The sequence below is a fragment of the Papio anubis genome, chromosome 10 (genome assembly GCF_008728515.1).
Source record: "Papio anubis isolate 15944 chromosome 10, Panubis1.0, whole genome shotgun sequence".
Lineage (NCBI taxonomy): Eukaryota > Metazoa > Chordata > Mammalia > Primates > Cercopithecidae > Papio > Papio anubis.
In genome coordinates this window covers 53,454,875-53,475,391 of record NC_044985.1, presented here as the reverse complement: position 1 = coordinate 53,475,391, position 20,517 = coordinate 53,454,875, and the positions used below count along the sequence as shown (strand labels likewise).

Here is a 20,517-nt window from a genome sequence, read left to right as displayed (position 1 = left end):
TGAAACCCTGTCTCTACTGAAAAAAAAAAAAAATTCAAAAAACAAACAGAAAATAGGAGCTGAAAATTAAATACCTCAGATCACAAACTATTTTCAAGATTCTTCAAGTACCTCCAGCATGCTTTTCTGTAAAAATAATCCATACCATCATCCTTGTATGCTGGACATACATATGAAATACTAGATCTTAAGAAGGCCAAGAATAAGATGCGGTCCATAATCTCTAACTTAGCCAAGAGATGCACAATCCACATATAAATGACCAATTCTTAAATGTGACAATGGGAGTCTTACTGTGGCTGAAACAGGAAAGACTTTCCAGAGAAGGCCGGACTTGACTCAGGAGCTGATAGGACCTAGATAAACTGGCAAAGGAGGGAAAGGTGACTGCAATTGTTCTCATCTATGCCATAAAGTGGATCTCTAAAGCACTACTGGGCAGCAAAATAGTTCTAGCATTAATTGCTAAATGTTATTCAGAGCAATAAAATAGTCTACAATTCAATTACAGATTGAACTAGTCTAATTCACTTGTTTTCATTAATTCAGACTATCCTTCAACCCAATGAGCCCAAATTCAAGCAGTCTTACTATGTACAGTGATTTATTTTTATTGAAAATACAAAGTAATATTAAAGAAAAGATTTAAATAAATAAAGTCATTCCATATCCGGCTACACTAACACAATCAATTTGTTTTGCATATTACCTTCCACATGCATAAAGATTTTACAAAGTCACAATCATAGTATGCATCCTATTTTGTATTGTCCTCATTTTACTTACCATATCAAGCATGTCCACGTTTCTACAGTCTTCCACATAATTATTTTAATGGCAGGATAATACTTCACTATTTTTATTATCGCACTTTCTTCTTTGACATGGAGATTTTTTTCCCCCAATTTTTGTTATTATAAAGAATGCAGACATAAACATCTTCATGCATTTATCTTTTTTCTGAATTAATTTTAAGGTTAAAAGTATAGAAGTAGAATTTATGGGGCAAAGGATATGGTCATTTTTACAGCCCTTGCTATATAGTACCATATTGTGTTTCCAAAGGCTTGTATCTATTTAAAATGTCATCTGAAATAAATGTATTAAAAATTTCCTTCTAAATTTTTTTTAAAAAAATCAGAAGTGCTAGGTAGTTTTAAACTTCAGTAAAGTTAAAAATAATCATTGTCTCTTTTTAAAAAATGAAGAATGTGGAATAGATGGTCTCACAGATAACTAATGGTTTAAAAGAATTAAGCAACACATCCCAACTATTCCGGTTATGGCACACATGGAAAGCAATGCTGTAGGCACACTGAGGAAAATGGACAAAGGTGGTTCTGGCCCAGAGGCTCTAGTCACTCAGGCCACCTCTGGATGTAGCAAGGGGTGAGGGGATCCGTATCTAGGCATATCTGTGATTTGCAGTGCCAGTGTGCATGGTTCAGGAAACTCAAAGAGAGGTTAAATGACTTAAGTCACAAAATCTAGTTAGTGAGTGGCAGCATTGGGAAATAAATGCAAATATCTTCTTGTCAATGTATTTTCTACTAATCACAACTGCTCTACATGCTTTCTGGCTCTAAAATTCAATCATATATGCAGACATGTATCTACATTTAAGAATAAAGAGGAATTCCTAACATGCTTGAACTAAAGACACCTAAACTAGCAATTCACATCAAAGCTGAAAATTAAAAACAGTCCTTAGCATAAACAAATATTTGACTATCTTCTCATCGATTTTTCAGACTTGCCATTCTTTTAAATTTAGTTTGTAAACTCTTTGAACAGTAACAATCTTTTGCACAGTATTTTGTATATCTCTGGTAGTCAGTAAATAGAGAATAATAACAATAAATTATCTACACTATAAAGGAAAAAACTAGACAAAGTAAATCCACATTCTAAATAATTCTAAAGGTGAAAAAAGTGTTGACTTTGTAGAGGTAGAGAAGATTCCCTCTTTAAATTTCAAATTCCTGCTAGCTAAATGGAATTTTTTTTTTTTTTTTTTTTTGGAGACAGGGTCTTGCCAGGCTGGTCTCCAACTCCTAGGCTCAAGTGATCCTCCTGCCTCAGCCTCCCAAAGTGCTGGGATTACAGGCATGAGCCACCATGCCCAGCCAGACATCTTAATATATGCTATCTACTATATTATAGGCTCTTGAGAAACATTTCACTCCACAGAATGGTTCTGATCTATCCCCAGTGTTGATGCTACCAAGAGGAAAAGATTCAGCACAAAGGTAGTTCACCTTTTACCAGATGTCAAATATTCCGTATTACCTTTGAAAAGCAGAGATTATAGGTATTAATCCCACTGATTCAACTGTGTATATACATAAGATTTTTCTTGACCATGAATCACCACATTTGGAAGTAGAGTGGGGTTAGGAATTACAATTTACTGATCCCCTATCATGTGCCAGACACAATTATCAGGTAAGGAACTTCAAACCCTGCATTTTTTTAAACTATACTCCAAAACAGTGATTGCTTGGTCATTTCTGCAGATTCAATCAGACATTATACACACAAACACACCCATGAGACCGCATGGCACTGGGAAGATTACCCACTATTTCCCACTTATTAAGATCTGGATCATATTTCTCAATGCTCTGAAGATACGTTCCCTTTGAGTAGGAGTATCCTCCAGTGACATAAATACATCCATTCATGATGACGGCACCGCACTCCATCCTCCTTTCCATCATGGGAGCTATCTCTCTCCATTCATTTTGTTCAGGGTCATAGCATTCTGTGATTGTAGTTTGTCCACCGACTAGATAGAGCTTATTTTCAAACGGAACTGAGCACAATCCATATTCTTTTAAAAAGAGAAAAAGAAAAGAGCAATTTTTTAAAGGATAACAAACCAAAGAGATTCCACAGTGTGGTAATGTAACAATCCTTTACAATTCAGCACACAAAAAATAGGGGAGTGGTGGCATTTTGATTCTGGCACGCAATACTGCAACACTGAGGCTGAAAATCATTCCCCGTCACCTAATTCAGATCGTCTGTTCCTGCCATGCTGCCATTATACTTCAGCTTGTCCTTAAGCTGGCTCCGTAGGAGGCCAGGGAGAAACTCACCTGACAGATCACCTTTCTGGGAATTTCCCAACACAGACACCTTTTACTTGACACCTATCTGTAAAAGATGGTAGCAGTAGAATCCTTATAGAAAGACACACTCGATAAGCGGTGGTGTCCCTTCAGGTCTTGGCAGCTGTCTCTTTAACCAGTGGCAGGCAATCTGGCACGCCTGCTGCCACAGGTGCCACATAGGGTGGCCTTGTATGCTTCTCACACTGCCAGTCCAGTTACGAACTCAAGAAGCTAAAGAAACACACCCAGACTTGTGAGGCATGACAGTCTATCATCCTTAGAAGCTGTGAAGGGCGCCCCCAGGCGGAGGGCTGCTGTGTGGGATCTGCGTCCTGGGGCTGGAAGTCTGTATATGGGGGGGTCCTCCTAGGCTGTTTTAGTGTTTTCCATTTTATCTCCCCCTCTACACCCAAACCTGCTGGGTCTTCAAAGCACCAGGATATCTCACAACTCTACTTCTTCCTTCTTCCCAGGGCTGTGACAAGAGTAAGGCTAGCGAGGTGCTTAGGGTGCAAAATGCAGGCAGGCAGAACTCTGTGAGTCATATGCACCACATGGCCTTACATTTTGTGCCTGAAACACCTCATTTGCCTCATCCTGGTCTCTGCCCTGTTTCTTCCACACCCCCGCTTTTATCACCACTCCTAGCCTGTCAGTTCACTCTCTGGGAATAACAGTCATAAAATTACACTTAAATACCCCTCGCCCCAAAGGAAGAGGAGGATTTGTCAGTGCATTCAAATTAAAGCAAGGAAAGATTTAGCGCACTATGGCTGAGCTGTTCCTTCTGCCTTGAAGTCTCTCCTCTCCCCAGGTCTCTGCACAGCTGCATCCTTCCTGTCATTCCGGTCTTATCTTACTCTCACCTCTTCAAAGGGCCTTCCCTGACCACCCAGCCTGAAGTGGCCAGTCAGGCGTCTCTACATCATCCTGTTTTAACTCTCTCCATAGCACTTCTCATTATCTGGAATGTTTCTTTTCTTTTCTTTTTTAGAGACAGGGTCTTGCTCTGTCACCCAGGTTGGAGAGCAATGGCATAATCATAGCTCAATATAGCCTCAAACTCCTGGGCTCAAGTAATCCTCCCATCTCAGCCTCTCAAGAAGCTGGGACTAGAGGTACACATCACCACAACTGGGTAATTTTTGTATTTTTGTAGAGATGGGGTCTCCCTTTGTTTCCCAGGCTGGTCTACAACTCCTGGCCTCAAGAGATCCTCCTCTACCTCAGCCTCTCAAAGTGCTGGGCTTACAGGTGTGAGCCACACCTGGCCAGGTGTGTTTCTTATCGTCTCTCTCTCCCTCCTGGCAGCACAGGAACTGTGTCCTGCCCACTAATCTATTCCTAACTGGAGAATGGGAACTGTCTGGCACCTTGTGAGAATTCAATAAACATTTGTTGAATAATGAATGAATTGTACTTTGTACACTTGTGTCCCAATGTGTCCTCACATTATAATGTAGAAGGAAAGCTTATAACAAGCAAGCCCCTCTTTAGAAAGAATAATACAATTAGAAATGTGATTTCCAGATGAGTGTGGTGGTGCACACCTGTAATCCTAGCTACTGGGGAGGCTGAGGCTGGAGGATTGCTTGAGCCCAGGAGTTCAAGGCCAGTCTGGACAACACAGTGAGACCCTGTCTCTAAAAAACAAACAAACAAAAAAGTGACTTCCTCTTTAGGAGTGGAAGACAACTTCTTATCAGTAAAGTTCTCCCTCAGTTTTTTTTTTTGAGACAGAGTCTCACTCTGTCTCCCAGGCTGGAGTGCAGTAGTGCAATCTCGGCTCACTGCAATCTCTGCTTCCCGGGTTCAAGTGATTCTCACGCTTCAGCCACCCAAAGTAGCTGGGATTACAGGTGTGCACTGTAGCTGGGATTACAGGTGCACGCCACCATGCCTGGCTAATTTTTGTATTTTTAGTAGAGATGGGGTTTTGCTATGTTGCTAGTTTTGAACAGGTGCTAGTTTTGAACTCCTGGACTCAAGCAATGCACTGAGATTACAGGTGTAAGTCACTGTGCCCGGCCCTCCCTAGATTCTGACAGTTAAGGAAAGTCTTAGAAGATTGCATTTTTGCTTTGCTTCCACATATTTTTCTCAAGTTACTGACATCTAAGAAAATAATTATCCTACTTCTTAAAAACTCATTTGTTACTTTCCAGTTATTTATATGTTGAATTTTTATAGGATTTACTTGTTTCAAGTACTTGTGAAACTGCTTCTATCAATTATATGAATTATATGAATCATTCAATTAATGGTTATTGTGAAAATTAATGATAGTTCAAAAATTTTATCATTTGGTAAAAGTGCTTCAACATCACTTACTAGGCTTTTCTTAAATTACTCAGTTTATCAAAACACCCCAATTTTTGATTCATATATTAAGAAAGCCATCTCAGTCTTTCTATAGCAGTGAAAATATTTAAAGTAAAGTGATTCCTAATGATTTTTTCTCTTTTACTCAAATGCAACACATGTTCTATTATTGTTGATAGGAACTTTTTCTTCCCGAGTTGTAACTGCTTTTTTTTCTTGTTGGTGAATCCCTCTAAGCCACTGAGGCTCCGGCACTGTGCCTTGCTCACTGTGCTCCTGGCACTGTGTATATAGCAGCATGTAGGATGCACACAGCAGATATGTTAGACGTGAATGAGTGAACAAATGAATAATCAAGAATGGGAGTGACGCCATCTATCACAGCTCAAAAGTTTGCACACAAGTATAAAACATCAACACACAGCAGTCTGTATTCAGTGTTAGATGAGTGATATGAACAAACAGCTAGAGGGATTCAGAGAAAACCACAACATCCATTTGAAATGATTTCAATTTTTTTTCCTAATATATTTTCTCATTGAAGAGCCTGTAAAGCTTATGTAGTCCAACTTCCTGATTTTACTGGAAAGTAAGGCCCAAGAGCTTAATCTACTTGCCGATGGCAAGGCAGGTAAATAAATGGCAGCGCCAGAAGTTCTCTCCCCACTTGACACAGCTCTCCACAGGTCCTTCTTTATCACATACTGCTTCCTCTCGGCTCTTCACACACTCTTCTTCCTCAGTTTATCCCTCAACTCTGCCCCTTTCCTAGGATTCTGCCCATAGCTGTATTGCTGGTCCTACCCTCCCAAGGCATTGTATTCATCCCCATACCCACAGCCACCATCCAAGCAAACAATCCCCAGATCTCTACATTCAGCTACCTCCCTCCTCCTCAGCTGCAGACCCACATTTCCCTTTGCGTGCTGGACAGCTCTTTTGGGTTATCCAACGATTCCTTCACTCTAAACTATAAAATTGAGCTCATCACTTCCCCTCTTCTCCCTTCCTGTCAGCTTCTCCTTCAGTACTCCCCATTCTCCCAGACAACCAGCCAGAGCCCCTGAGATGACGGTCAACTCCTTTCTCTCCCTCATCTCCTGTATACTGTCAGTCAAGGAAGCAATCAGCTGTTGAATCCATGACATTGATCACATCAGCCCCTCTTTTTACTCCTACCACTTCTTCAGGCTTTCAGCATTTCTCCCTTGGTTAAACACAATAGTCTTAGTAGATCCCCTTGCTGTCTTTCTCCCAATCTACCTAAAAGGAGTTCTCTTTTTAAAACCAGAGCTGGGCCAGGCTCAGTGGCTCAGGCCTGTAATCCCAGTCCTTTGGGAGGCTGAGGCAGGTGGATGACTTTAGGCCAGGAGTTCAAGACTAGCCTGGCCACCATGGTGAAACCTTGTCTCTACTTAAAAAAAAATACAAAAATTAGCCAGGCGTGGTGGCGCATGACTGTAATCCCAGCTACCTGGGAGGCTGAGACACAAGAGTTGCTGAACCCAAGATTGCACCACTGCACTCCAGCCTGGGCAACAGAGTGAGACTGTCTTAAAAACAAAACAAAACAAACAAAACAACAACAACAACAAAAAACAAACCTAGACCTGATCACACATCATTCTCTTGCTTGAAAACCTTTGATGATTCTGCATTTTAAAAATTACCCAGACTGAGCTGGGTGCGGTGCCTCACGCCTGTAATTCCAGCACTTTGGGAGGCTGAGGAAGGTGAATCACAAGGTCAGGAGTTCGAGACTGCCTGGCCAACATGGTGAAACCCCGTCTCTACTAAAAATACAAAAAATTAGGGCCGGGCGCGGTGGCTCACGCCTGTAATCCCAGCACTTTGGGAGGCCGAGGTGGGTGGATCACGAGGTCAGGGGTTCAAGACCAGCCTGACCAACATGGTGAAACCCCATCTCTACTAAAAATACAAAAATTAGCTTGGCGTGTTGGCGGGCGCCTGTAATCCCAGCTACTAAGGAGGCTGAGGCAGGAGAATTGCTTGAACCCAGGAGGCGGAGGTTGCAGTGAGCCGAGATCGCGCCACTGTACTCCAGCCTAGGCAAAAGAGCGAGACTCCATCTAAAAAAAAAAAACAAAAAAAAACAAAAAATTAGCCAGGCATAGTGGTGGCGCCTGTAATCTCAGCTACTCAGGAGGCTGAGGCAGGAGAATAGCTTGAACCTGGGATGTGGAGGTTACAGTGAGCCGAGATCACTCCACTCCACTACAGCCTGGGCAACAAAGCGAGACTCCATCTCAAAAAACAAACAAAAAAATTCCCCAGACTGCCATTCAAAGCTCTCCATGACATGCTCTCCAACTGAGCTCTCCCATCCGATCTCCCATTCTACCCTCTTACATTCCATTCATTCACGTCTACTCCCAGGTAATGGAATACACCTGAAACTTTCCTTTCCACTTTCCTCCACTGGACTGACTTCTTGCCAGAAAAACCCTTCCTCAAGAACTACCTTCCTTATCTGGGGCTATTCTTTAAGGCCCAGATCAAAACCACCCACCGTTGGAAGCATTCTAAGATGGTCAGATTTCCCTTAATTAGACTTACACTCTCTTTATTCTCAATTTCAATAGCACTTGTTTTTACAGAACTTAGCAGAGACTGCCCTGTATTTCCATTATGTATGTTTATTTGCTCCTGGATTCTGAGCTCCTATGGTAGTAGGAGCTTAATCATCTTATATAATTATCAGAATCCTACCCTTTCCAATGTAGGGTCTCAATAAATGTCACCTTGAACTCAATGTAACTACAGTCTCGTGTTTTCCAATTATACAAACTACCCCATTAAAGGGGTTAAGATAAAATATAATACTTATATTATCTTTAAAAAATAATAGTAGTCATTTCTTCTCAGTGTAAGTAATGTATCTCTATGGGGTCAACTCAAGGATGACATTTTAATTCCTCAGGAGGTGCTGCTAAAATCCATAAGAAACAAACCTTGCTATAATTCAGTGGATGCAGATACACAGCCCTCAAGAGCTTAAGGATTTAACAGACTAGCTAAGCGAAGCCACCCAGGAGCAAGAAAAACAATGGCACAGGACCCCTAGGTCAGTGACGTGAGAAGAATTGGAAGGACCGTGGTGAAACGGAGCACACAAGCCTCATTTAAGGGAACAGCTGCCCCCGGCTCCCGTGACTGCTGCCTAGAAGGAATACATCCAAGGCTGCCGAGTCTTCCCATTTCTCCTAAAGGACGGAAATCATGATTTTTATTTGAAATCTCCTAAATTTTAAACATTGGTAACAAGCCAGTTCAAAAATATTTTAAGGACTGTGAAAGCTAAATAGAACACATCATGCAAGGTACTGATTTAAAATCTGTTTTTTATGTTTTATCAGGAAAAAGTTCAACATAAATCAAAACTTTACACATGGATGTGTATTATATGTTACCATTGATTTATACTACAATTTAACATTTATTTTGGATTTTTAATTTGCCATGGCCTATTAATACTTTGGATTAAGTCCAAAGTGACACTGTTTCTCAGACTCCTTTTCATGTAGTTAATAAGCTATATGAAATCTGTTATGGGAAACTTATTTTTGAGGGAACCTCTTAATGACATATACATTAAGTTTATAATATAAATAACTGCCCTCTAATTTATGAATTCTGACTTTTCATACACTGGATTTTCTTTGTAAAGATAAGTCTATCCACAAAATAGGCAGAGTAACATCTAACTCCTAAGGTTAACATGAGGTTCAGGTGAGCTAATAGTGAAGTTCAAGCCAGACTGTCTAGGTTTGAACCTCAGTTCTAATAAGCACTAGCTGGCTAACCTTGGGCAATTTGTTTGATCTCTTTGTACCTCAGTGTCCTATAAAATGTGTTAAGAACAGTACCTAGCTCATGGAATTATTTTGAGGTTTAAACAGATTATACATGTAAAATAACTGGAATAGTTTGTGCCTGCCACACACCGACTAAATAAATGCTAGCTATTACTCACTATGAGTTGTTATTATTCCTTTCCATTATAACTCACTGATTACAGCAGAAAGTGGTGGGGAGTATGGGATGGTCCATTTGGGCTACTAGGAGGCAAAAGTTTACCCATTCCATGACGTCTTTGGAGCCAGGGAAGCCTGTGGCTAAAGTTTCTTCTCACGCAAAGCCTGGGCATATGGAGATGCAGCACCAGATTTAGGTGTGCTTCAGCTGAACCATCATATGGGATAGATGATGTATGGGCTGGAAGTAGCGGCCCTGGTTGAAAGCAGGACAGTCTGCTCCCTTAAGGAGAGGCAGACTGTTTAGTGGCTACAGCACAAGTTATGGAATCAGACCGCCAGATTTTGAATCCTGGTCCACCACTTTCAAACTGTGAAACTGTGACCTTGGAAAAGTTACTTATTGTTTCTAAGCCTCCATTTCCAGATATGTAAAACAGTGACAAACAATACCTGCCCACAGACTTGTAGTGAGAATCTGAGGTAAAACACATATGAAGTGCTTAGCCAGTGCCTGATCTATGGTAAGCATTACTAGTTCTCACAGATGGTTCCAGCTTGGAATTTCAACCACCCTCTCCACTGACCCACATGGAAGCCTGATGCTCTATGGAAAATGATTCAAGGTAACATGGTGGTATGATGATGTGAATCTTTCCTAATGAAAGTAACTTAAACCTATGGCATAACTGAAATAGACTAAAACCTGCGCTTCCCTCTGAGCTCTTCACAAAGAGACAAGTCAAAGAATAAAAGACATTCAAGAAGGCAGTCCATTCCTTATGGGCAGACAGCATGTTCCCTGTATGAGTGTTAAGGTAAGGCCAACATATGGCTCTGCACATTGTAGGAGTGAGTGCTTAATAGTAAGTGAAACCTAGAAAGAATATGCTTCTAAAACAGGAAACAATCTCTAGCTGAACTTCAATCACTGGGTACCCTTTCTGACTATTTGATAGAATGGTGCTTTTCAGCTACTTATGAACATTGTGTTTTATATAATTCATGTTGTAAATGAAAGATGGCACAGAAAGGAAAACACGAAAAAGAATTAAGTGGAAAAAATTTTTAAAGATGCTAACATTTTTGACCACATAGACTTATAATGTGCACTGTATAAAGATATCAGGGAGGCCGGGCGTGGTGGCTCACGCCTGTAATCCCAGTACTTTGGGAGGCTGAGGCGGGCGAATCACGAGGTCAGGAGATCAAGACCATCCTGGCGAACATGGTGAAACCCCGTCTCTACTAAAAATACAAAAAAATTAGCCAGGCGTGGTGGTGGGCGCCTGTAGTCCCAGCTTCTAGGGAGGCTGAGGCAGAAGAATGGCGTGAACCCAGGAGGCGGCGGAGCTTGCAGTGAGCCGAGATCGCGCCACTGCACTCCGCCTGGGCGACAGAGCAAGACTCCGTCTCAAAAAAAAAAAAAAAAATTAAGACATCAGGGAAAATATTTGTAGATGTGACCCAATCAGAATCTCATTGTGATTATTGTTGGGCGGATATATATGAATATTCTGAGACTTTTAATTCTGCCCATGTATAGTCTGTAATAAAATCAGCATTTTCTATTTCCAGCCCATTTTTAGCCATCGTATATGCTGATAAACTGCATCACAACATATACTATTTGAGATAGTATTTCTGTTACCTGGATGTGGACTGGAGGTGATGAGGCTCCATTCGTTGATGTCGGAATTGTAGCTCTGAACCTTGTCATAGGTGCAGCTTCCTCTGTAGCCACAGTGGCCACCAATGACGTAGATAACATCATGTAAGACACAGGCAGTAGCATTTCCCACACCTATGTATTAATTAAAATCACATCTTTAGATTGATCTTTTGTTCTTTTTTGCAGTGAACACTGGGCTAAATATATTGTTGTTTTTGTTATTACTGATGGTAAAATGCAAGGTACTGTGCTAAGTGCTATAAGGGACAAAAGAATAAAGAGAGAAGGCTCCTTGTGCTCTTAAGAGAGGGTGAGACGTGCACACAAATACAGCCATGCACCACGCATAATGACCTCCATAAAATTATAATGGAGTAGAAAACTTCCTATCACCTAGTGATATTGTTGTAGCTGTTTTAAAGACATGACATAGTAGGCCGGGCGCGGTGGCTCAAGCCTGTAATCCCAGCAATTTGGGAGGATGAGACGGGTGGATCACGAGGTCAGGAGATCAAGCCCATCCTGGCTAACCCAGTGAAACCCCATCTCTACTAAAAAATACAAAAAACTAACTGGGCGACATGGCGGGCACCTGTAGTCCCAGCTACTTGGGAGGCTGAGCCAGGAGAATGGCGTAAACCCGGGAGGCGGAGCTTGCAGTGAGCTGAGATCCGGCCACTGCACTCCAGCCTGGGCAACAGAGCCAGACTCTGTCTCAAAAAAAAAGAAAAAAAAAAAAGACATGACATAAAGCATTCTCATGTGTTTCTGGTGATGCTGGTGTAAATAAATCTACGCCTCTGGCAGGTCCTTCAAGAGGTATTCCAGAAGAAGGCGTTGTTATCATAGGAGAGGACGGCTCTATGCCTGTTTTCGCCCCTGGAAGCCTGCAAGTGGGACAAGATGTGGAGGTGGAAGATATCGTGATATTGATGATTCTGACACTGATGATCCTGACCCTGTAGAGGCCTCGGCTAATGTGTGTGTCTGTGTCTTACTTTTTAACAAAAAAGTTTAACAAGTAAAAAAAATCAATAAATAAGTTATATATATATAATATATATGAAAGCTTATAGAATAAGGATAAAGAAAATATTTTTGTAAGCTATACAAAGTCTACAGTAATGCCTGTAATTCCAGCAGTTTAGGAGGCTGAGGAGGGAGGATCACTTGAGCCCAGGAGGAGTTTGAGACCAGCCTGGACAACAAAGTGAGACCACATCTCTACAAAAAATAAAAAATTAGCCACGTGTGATGGCATATGCCTGTAGTTCCAGCTACTCAGGAGGCTGAGATGGGAGAATCGCTTGATCTCAGGAGGTCAAGGCTGCAGTGAGTTATGTTTGCATCACTGAAGTCCAGCCTAGGTGTCAGAGCAAGATCCTGTCTCAAAAAAAGTAAAAAGTAAAGACTACGGTAGTGTACAGTAATGTCCTAGGCCTTCACAATCCCTCCCCACTCACTCACTGACTCAACCAGAACAACCTCCAGTCCTGCAAGCTCCATTCGTGGTAATTGCCCTAAATAGGTCTACCATTTTTATCTTTTATACTGTATTTGTACTGTACCTTTTCTATGTTTAGATACACAAAGACTCACCATTGTGTTATATTGCTTAGAGTATTCAGTATAGTAACATGCTGTATAGGATTGAAGCCTAGGAGTAACAGGCTATCCCACACAGCCTAGGTGTGTGTTAGGCTGTACTATTAGTATGGTATAGCCTGTTGTGTAAGTATAATGTTCACATGATGAAATTGCCTAATCACACATTTCTCAGAACATATCCCCATTGTTGTTAAGTGGCACATGGCTGCAATTAGAACAGTAGGTATAAAATGGAAGAAACACAATTAAAAAGGGACAGATGAACTGCTGGGCATGGTCAGGGCAAGGAAATCCTGCATTTGACAAGGGAAATCACAGCAGGTGGTGGTGGTATTTGACCTGGGTGATGGTAGGAAGTTGGCAGGTATGGGTGAGAGGAGGCCATTCTAGACAGAGGGAAAAGCCAGTGCAAAGGCTTACTGGACAATGTCAAGTAGCCCAGTTTGACCAGGCCAGATGGCACACTGGGGGTTGTTACATGGGACTTTAAGGCTGGCATGGTAAGTTGAAGCCATATAGCAAAGGATACTGATGCCCAACAAAGAATCTGGATTTAATTCGGCCAGATTTTAAAGGTTTTTAAACAGAGTAATAGAGTGACTAACAAAGGAAGAACAGGTACCAGAAAGATCTAGTTACTGGCCAGGGTGGGCAGTCTCAAGGGCCTGATTTTGAAGGGGCTTTGGGTATGGAGGGAAGAGCATAGAGGAAAGAGACAGGTAAAACACACAGTCTTGATGACTGACTGAGGCAGAGGCAAACCAGACTGATTCTGAGGTCCTGAGCTGGGAAAACTGGAATCACTGATGCTAAAACAAGGAGGAGGAGGGGGAGGGAAGGCAAGGAGGGGAAGGAGGGGGAGGAGAAGGAGGAGGAGAAGGAAGGAGGAAGAAGGAGGAGGAGGGGGAGGGAGGAGGAGGGAGGGAGGGGGGGGAAAGGAGGAGGAGGAGGAGGAGGGGGAGGAAATGGGTTCAGAGGGACGACGAAAAAAGGAAGAAAGATGATGAGGATCATTTTAGTTGAAAATGTTGGTTTTGTCTTTCCACCAACTTTTACTTAGCACTATTTTGCAGGATACAGTTCAATCTTCTTGTACCTTTCTATTCCAAAATAAAAGTGGGTTTATAAGTAGAGCAGTTATAATGGAAAAAAATAAAGACTTAGGAGTTCCTAAACAGCCAAGTATGTATTTCCTCTCTGTACATTAGTGAACTTAATTTGGGTCTAGGACCAAAAAAGGAAATAAATTTTAAATTTGACTGTACCCAAATTAAGTTCATTACCAGAGAAAGCTGCTAATTCACTCCAAGTCTACAAAATAAAACGAACTGAAAAAAAAGTCATCCTTTCTACCGAAAAATGGGAATCTAAAAGTTCAGTATGGCTGGGTGTGGAGGCTCACACCTATAATCCCAGCACTTTGGGAGGCCAAGGTAGGAGAATCACTTGAGGCCAGGGGTTCAAGACCAGCCTGGGCAACATAGTGAGACCCCCCATTTCTATTTTTAAAAATTAAAAATAAAACTTTAAAAATTGTTTTAAAAAAGTTCTGTATGTGTCCACCCACCAAAACAAGTATTAGTCAAAACTGCACATAACTGGCAAAGTGTTACCTCTCCCTGGGATGACTAGATATAAACAAGAATCAAAGCTTTGAGTTCACAGTATAAAACTGGAATTTCAGACCCAGTTAGCAGGTGACGGAGGACTTTGAGGTATGAGGGTCTCCCTCTCCACTCAAGGTTAAGGCAAGCACACATATGGCTTTTCTTTCACAATAGACACACCATCGCAGCATATTTTTTTTCAGCAAGCACTGTTCTAAATATAAATTTAAAAAATTTCAGTAAAGCAATAAGCTTTCATTCTCAAAGAAATATACTCTGAACCCACCCTTGTAATCCCAGCACTTTGGGAGGCCAAGGTTGGGGAATCACTTGAGGTCAGGAGTTCAAGACCAGCCTGGCCAACATGGTGAAACCCCATCTCCACGAAAAATGCAAAAATTAGCTAGGTGTGGTGGCACATGCCTGTAATCCCAGCTACTCAGGAGGCTGAGGCAGGAGAATTGCTTGAACTTGGGAGGCAGAGGTTGCAGTGAGCCAAGATCACGTCACTGCACTCCAGCCTGGGAGACAGAGTGAGACTCCATCTCAAAAAAAAAAAAAAAAAAAAAAGAAAGAAATATACTCTGAACCACAAAACCACTGAAACTGTTACATCATCCTTAAAAAACAGAATCAGAAATGTATGCTAGTTTACAATAGCTGCTTAAATATATGGACTTTCCTTGTTTCTTCTGCAGAAGAGGAGTCAGGACATTCAGAGCCCTCCTGGAATGGCCAAGTAGTGGTGAGGCTCAGGCAAAGCCAAAAACCAGGGGAGCAACAGCACCGGGTTTTCCGCTACCTTCTCCCACCCTGGTGTGAGAGTGGTCACGACTTAACATGAAATGAATTTCTGCTCTATCAGAGCTGACATGTCCTTCAATACCGACATTCAGGACAATCATGCCTAACATTTATAGCATGCTTACTCTGTGTATAGCATGCTTACACTATTCTAGGCACTTCACAAGCATAGATTCATTTAATCCTCTCAGTGATCCGAGACTAGGTAATATTGTCATCCCCATTACACAGATGACAAAACGGGGGCACAGGGTGATTAAACAATTTGCCAGAGCTCATCAGCAAGTAAGAGGAAAGCAGGGATCTGGATGCAGGCAGTTTAGCTTCAGAGGCAGCACGCCTGATCCCAAGACTGTTCTGCCTCTCAGCTTCCTGCCTGTCATCCAAGGATCACACCAGGTCAGATTTCCAGACCAGGTCAAATTCCCACACTCTCACTAGCATTAAAAAAGAAACAGAAAAGCCTGGGAAGAAACATTTGGGACAAAATGATACAAATTTGGTAACAACCTACCAGTTGTTTTTGTACAGCTCCTCAGCACCAATGAATAAATACAATGAAATAAGATTCCGGTTCAACTTTTTTTCCAGTGGGAGAGAAGGAGAGCAAGGCTAACAAATCGCCAAACACAGAAGAAAATAGTGTTTATCGGCCGGGCGCGGTGGCTCAAGCCTGTAATCCCAGCACTTTGGGAGGCCGAGACGGGCGGATCACGAGGTCAGGAGATCGAGACCATCCTGGCTAACACGGTGAAACCCCGTCTCTACTAAAAAATACAAAAAAATAGCCGGGCGCGGTGGCGGGCGCCTGTAGTCGCAACTACTTGGGAGGCTGAGGCAGGAGAATGGTGTAGACTCGGGAGGCGGAGCTTGCAGTGGGCTGAGATCCGGCCACTGCACTCCAGCCTGGGCGGCAGAGCGAGACTCCGTCTCAAAAAAAAAAAAAAGAAAGAAAAAAAAGAAAATAGTGTTTATCAGACAGATACCGAGCCCCAGGGGTGTGCCAGGTTCTGTGGGCCACATGAGGGAGAGTATGGTGTCTGCCCCTCTCAGAGAGGACTGAATTGCAAAAGCAGAGGTTGTCTCTAGTTCCCGGAAGAATGTACTTTGTTACATCCTGTAGGGACCAAACCTTCCAAGGTTTCAATGAAGGACCTCTTCAAAGCTGATCAGCGTATTTTGAGAGGAAAAAAGTTGAACAGCAGAATTTTAAAGCAGAATTTAAAAGGGTGCAATTTTAAGAACACGAAAAAATGAAAAACTGTCCAGATTTGTCTCTTCATCTAGCCCTTGACTTGAATATAAATTCTCATAACTCTCAGACAAGTTGGGAACTATGCTATCCTGTTTTTATCTGGAACATTCTGTGCAGCATTATTTATATAATTCACTATAGTTCCTAGATAGCATCCAAAAGTGATAAATTCAAGAGAAGTGAGACTGCTGGCCTAGCCCCAAACATCTAAAAAATACAAAATAAACATAATCTCCACTTACCTTTAATCATGTTTGCAATAGGAATCCATTTCTCTTTTAATGGATCATAGAACTCAGCCTCCTCTGCTGGAGCCCCTTTTCTGTAACCACCTAAAGCATAGACACAGCCACCCAAGGTGACTGCACAGTGGTAATACCTGGCATTGAGCATTGGCAAACCTTCTGTCCATTCATCACTTTCACTGTTATAGATCCACACTGTGTCAAGAGCTTCTATGTTATCCGTCCTGTAGCCCCCAGTTACGTAAATGTTGGGTCCTAAACACGTAACACCATAGCTCTCCCTGGTATAATCTGGTATTTCTGCTCCCTGAATCCAAACATTTGTCAAAGGGTCCCATATGTGAACCTCTGATAAAGGATGCCAGTAATAGCCTCCAATTATATACATTGTGGCTGTGGATCTCTGGGAAATCTCTTTATGCATGGGATTCAAGGCATTGTATATTAGAGAGCGGATCTTATTTTCGGTTAGCAGGCAGCTTCTTTGAAGGCCTAAGGCTGTTTTTAAGTACACTGGATCTATATCAATGTTGATATAGCTCAGTAGATTATATAGGCATTCAATTCGATTTTCTACATCATGAGCAGTCCACTTAATAACTGGTTCTATGATAGCTTCTTCTTTCCAAACACTGAGATTCTTTCTGGACAAGATAAAGAGAAACTTTTCAAGGCTGATTTCCAGAAATTCTTCTTGTTGCCACACTTCCTTAAACTTTGAACACAGAATTCTTCGAGATTCCTTCTCGAGTTCTGGACACACATGAAATTCTGCAAAGGAGTGCATTCCAATACAATTATCAATATCCAAGTGCCTTACCAAAAACCGCTCACAAGCCTTCTTTACTGAAAGGAACTGTAGCAGATCTGCTGCCTCAAGCAGGCTTTGAACATTTCTTTTAGTTATTTCAATTTGGGAAGTGTATGCATAATTTACAAGGCCTTCCAGAATATCATGGTGGATGCCAGAGAGTTTTATTTTATTTTTAAATTTTTCTTTCATGTCAGCTGTGAACATTGCCTTAAAATAATTGCTGCAAGCAGCTAAAACGGCTCGGTGACAATGGAAGATTATGCCTGAAGGACACTGAAGGGTAATATCAGTAAATAATCCATCCAAGTAAAATGTTCTGAATGCATCCAGAAAATCCACTGGATGTGTTGAATCCTTGAAAAGATAAATATAATCGTCTTGTCCTTTTAGAGCCATGGCTGCAATAAATATGAAATAACAAATGTGTTTTCAATTTTGCACATTATCTCAAATAATCAATGCTAAATAACTGACTAGCATCGGATATACTCCAAAATTGGACTAAGTTCAGCATTCTAAATAATAAATGCAAAATGTGGACGGACAGTTTGATCATTTATATGGTGGTCAATTTAAATTCAGGGTAGCTCGGGGCTTGAAATGATGCCCCCGGATTTTTCAGTAGTCCTTTTGAGAGTACTGATTCGCTATTCCATTCACCGCAATCTACCCTGGCCTGGCGTTCAGGAGACCAGATCCCACACTAGGCAAGGAAAGTGTCCGAGGGTCACCCCACTCGAGGCCGGACCTCAGCTGTCTCGGCTCGGCCCCAATTCAACCTTTTCCCCGAGCTCGTCTCCCTTTCAAATCACATCGAAATGCCAAGAAAGGGATGATGGAAATATAAAAGGACAAGAAGAGGTCTCGGAAAAGGGAAATCCTGAGCCCTTTCGTTTAAGGAAGGAGAGAAAGGAAGGCGGCCCGGCGAAGCCCCTGCAGCCCGCGCCCCCTCCCCCGCGCCCGCCGCAGGGGTTTCCGCGCGCTGCGCGTCCCGCGCCTGGGCCCTGGCCCACGTTCCCGCCCGGAGACCGCCCCGCCCCGGGGCCAGGAGCGGGGCTGGACTCGAGGGCGCCGCATGCCGCCCGTGGGCCCGGTGCCCGCGTCCCTCTGCCTGGCGCTCCGTGCAGGTGTGGGAAGGACGCCGCAGGCAGCCCCAGCGCAACGCGTTCGGCCCGGCCAGGCGCCCGCGCGGCCATTGTCTATGCTCCTCTCCCGCGCGGCCTCCCTGCCAGCGCCCGGCCCCGCTCCCCGCGCCCGGCCCCGCTCGCTCCCTGCAGACCGGCCTCGGGCTGCGGGTCCGCACACCGCACCTACCTCCCGCCGGGGCTCGGGACGCGGCGCTGGCCCGCGGGCTAGCAGCGAGCGGGAGCCGGGACGCCTCCAGCCCCTCTGACCATCTTTGGAAGAGGCGCTCGGAGGCCGCCAGCTAGTGCCGCTCCACCCCACAAGCAGCTCCTATTTTGGTGTCCCGGTGGCTCCCCCGCCTCCACCCGAACAGCCCCCCGCGCGGCCTGGGCGCGAAGCCACTCGCGGGAACTCCCCGGTCGCCGGGCAGCTCAGCGAGCGGGGCGGGGCGTGCGGGCGTGCGCGCGGCTCGGCCCCTCCCCGGCGGCGCCCCCCACAGCAGGTGGGACGGCTTCCCCGGGAGACAGCTCGTGCCGCCGCCTTCCCCTTCCTTGGCTCGCTTGCTCTCCCGCGCGCTTTTTCACACCCGGTCGAGCGTCTTCTCTTAGATAACCTGAGTCCTGAATTATTAATAACACCATATATGAGTGTGTCTGTGCGCGCGCGCGCGTGTGCGTGTGTGTACACTCCCCTCCCTCAGTAGGCTTCACCAGCCCAGACCCAATTGTGAGGACAGGGAAGGGGGAAAGAGTGGAGAGAATGCGGCACAACTAAAGGTCAGTGATTGGAGGCGCCTTTGAAATGCCAGAAGCAGCCGGCCTTTCCCACAAACGCCATCCCACCCCCCGCAAAGCACTCAGGAGGGCGCCTTGGGGCTGGTGAGCACATCAGGGGTTAAGCTGAAGCTTTGAGAAAAACTTTGGGCAGCCGGGGCCAAGGCGAAGTCCAGTCGTGCTAGGATTCAGGTTACTGTATTTAGAGCATAGTAGCTGGAAGGAGCAGCCTTTCTGGTGGCGGCCAGTCTAGTCATGGATGTCTATGTGGTACACAAAGTTCATTTTCTTGTTCCAACTAAAGCCAGTATCAAATATTTTTGCATATCATTAATTCATTCGTTCGCAAGATTTTATTAAGTGCTTCGAGTGCCTGATATGGATAGGCACTAGTAGTGATAAGAGTTGACAGATGGTCCCTACCTCACAGGGACCTTCACCACCACCAGAGGACCACGTGTTTCCCAGAGTATGGGTCTCAGAAACAGAATACACATGAATGGCCAGATAGTATATGACAACAGAACTCTGAACCACATAAGAAGCCCAGGAAGCCAGACCACAACCTTGGTAGCAGCTGAACCAGAACAGTCAGGAAGTAGTCAACGACTGGCAATTGCCCAATATTTTTTTTTTTTTTTTTTTTTTTTTTTGAGACAGGGTCTTGCTATGTAATACCCAGGCTGGAATGTAGTGGCACGATCTTAGCTCACTGCAGCCTGGATCTCCTGGGCTCACGAGATCCTCTGCCTCAGCTTCCCAAGTACCTAGGATTACAGGTGTGCAATTTTTTTTTAATTTTTAAAATTTGTTTTTTTTGTTTTTGTTTTTGTTTTTTGAGACGGAGTCTCGCCTGTCGCCCGGGCTGGAGTGCAGGCTGGATCTCAGCTCACTGCAGCCTGCCTCCCGGGTTTACGCCGCCATTCTCCTGGCTCAGCCTCCCGAGTAGCTGGGACTACAGGCATTTCAGCCACTGCCGGCTATTAGCTTTTTGTATTTTTTAGTAGAGACGGGTTTCACTGTGTTAGCCAGGATGGTCTCGAACCTCTGACTCATCCCACCCGGCCTCCGCCTCCCAAAGTGCTGGGATTACAGGCTTGAGCCACCGCGCCCGGCATAATTTTTAAAATTTTTTTCATGACAGGGTCTCACTATGTTGCCCAGGCTGGTCTCAAACTCCT

General features: G+C 43.7%; 1 protein-coding gene across 2 annotated transcripts; it reads right to left on the bottom strand.

Annotated features, from left to right (window-relative positions):
* Nucleotides 1-595: 595 nt before the first annotated feature.
* Nucleotides 596-19,040, bottom strand: KLHL23 (kelch like family member 23). 2 transcript variants are annotated; one of them, XM_009182411.3, is made up of 4 exons: nt 18,753-19,040; nt 16,622-17,836; nt 11,085-11,237; nt 596-2,833 (listed from the first exon to the last, which is right to left on the bottom strand). In XM_009182411.3, the coding sequence occupies exons 2-4, from the start codon at nt 17,832-17,834 to the stop codon at nt 2,523-2,525; spliced, it is 1,677 nt and encodes a 558-aa protein (XP_009180675.1). In that variant the 5' UTR covers nt 17,835-17,836; nt 18,753-19,040; the 3' UTR covers nt 596-2,522. The 2 variants fall into 2 exon arrangements, with proteins under 2 accessions (XP_009180675.1, XP_009180676.1); XM_009182412.3 differs by lacking the exon at nt 18,753-19,040 and having other exon boundaries at nt 16,622-18,357.
* Nucleotides 19,041-20,517: the final 1,477 nt, after the last annotated feature.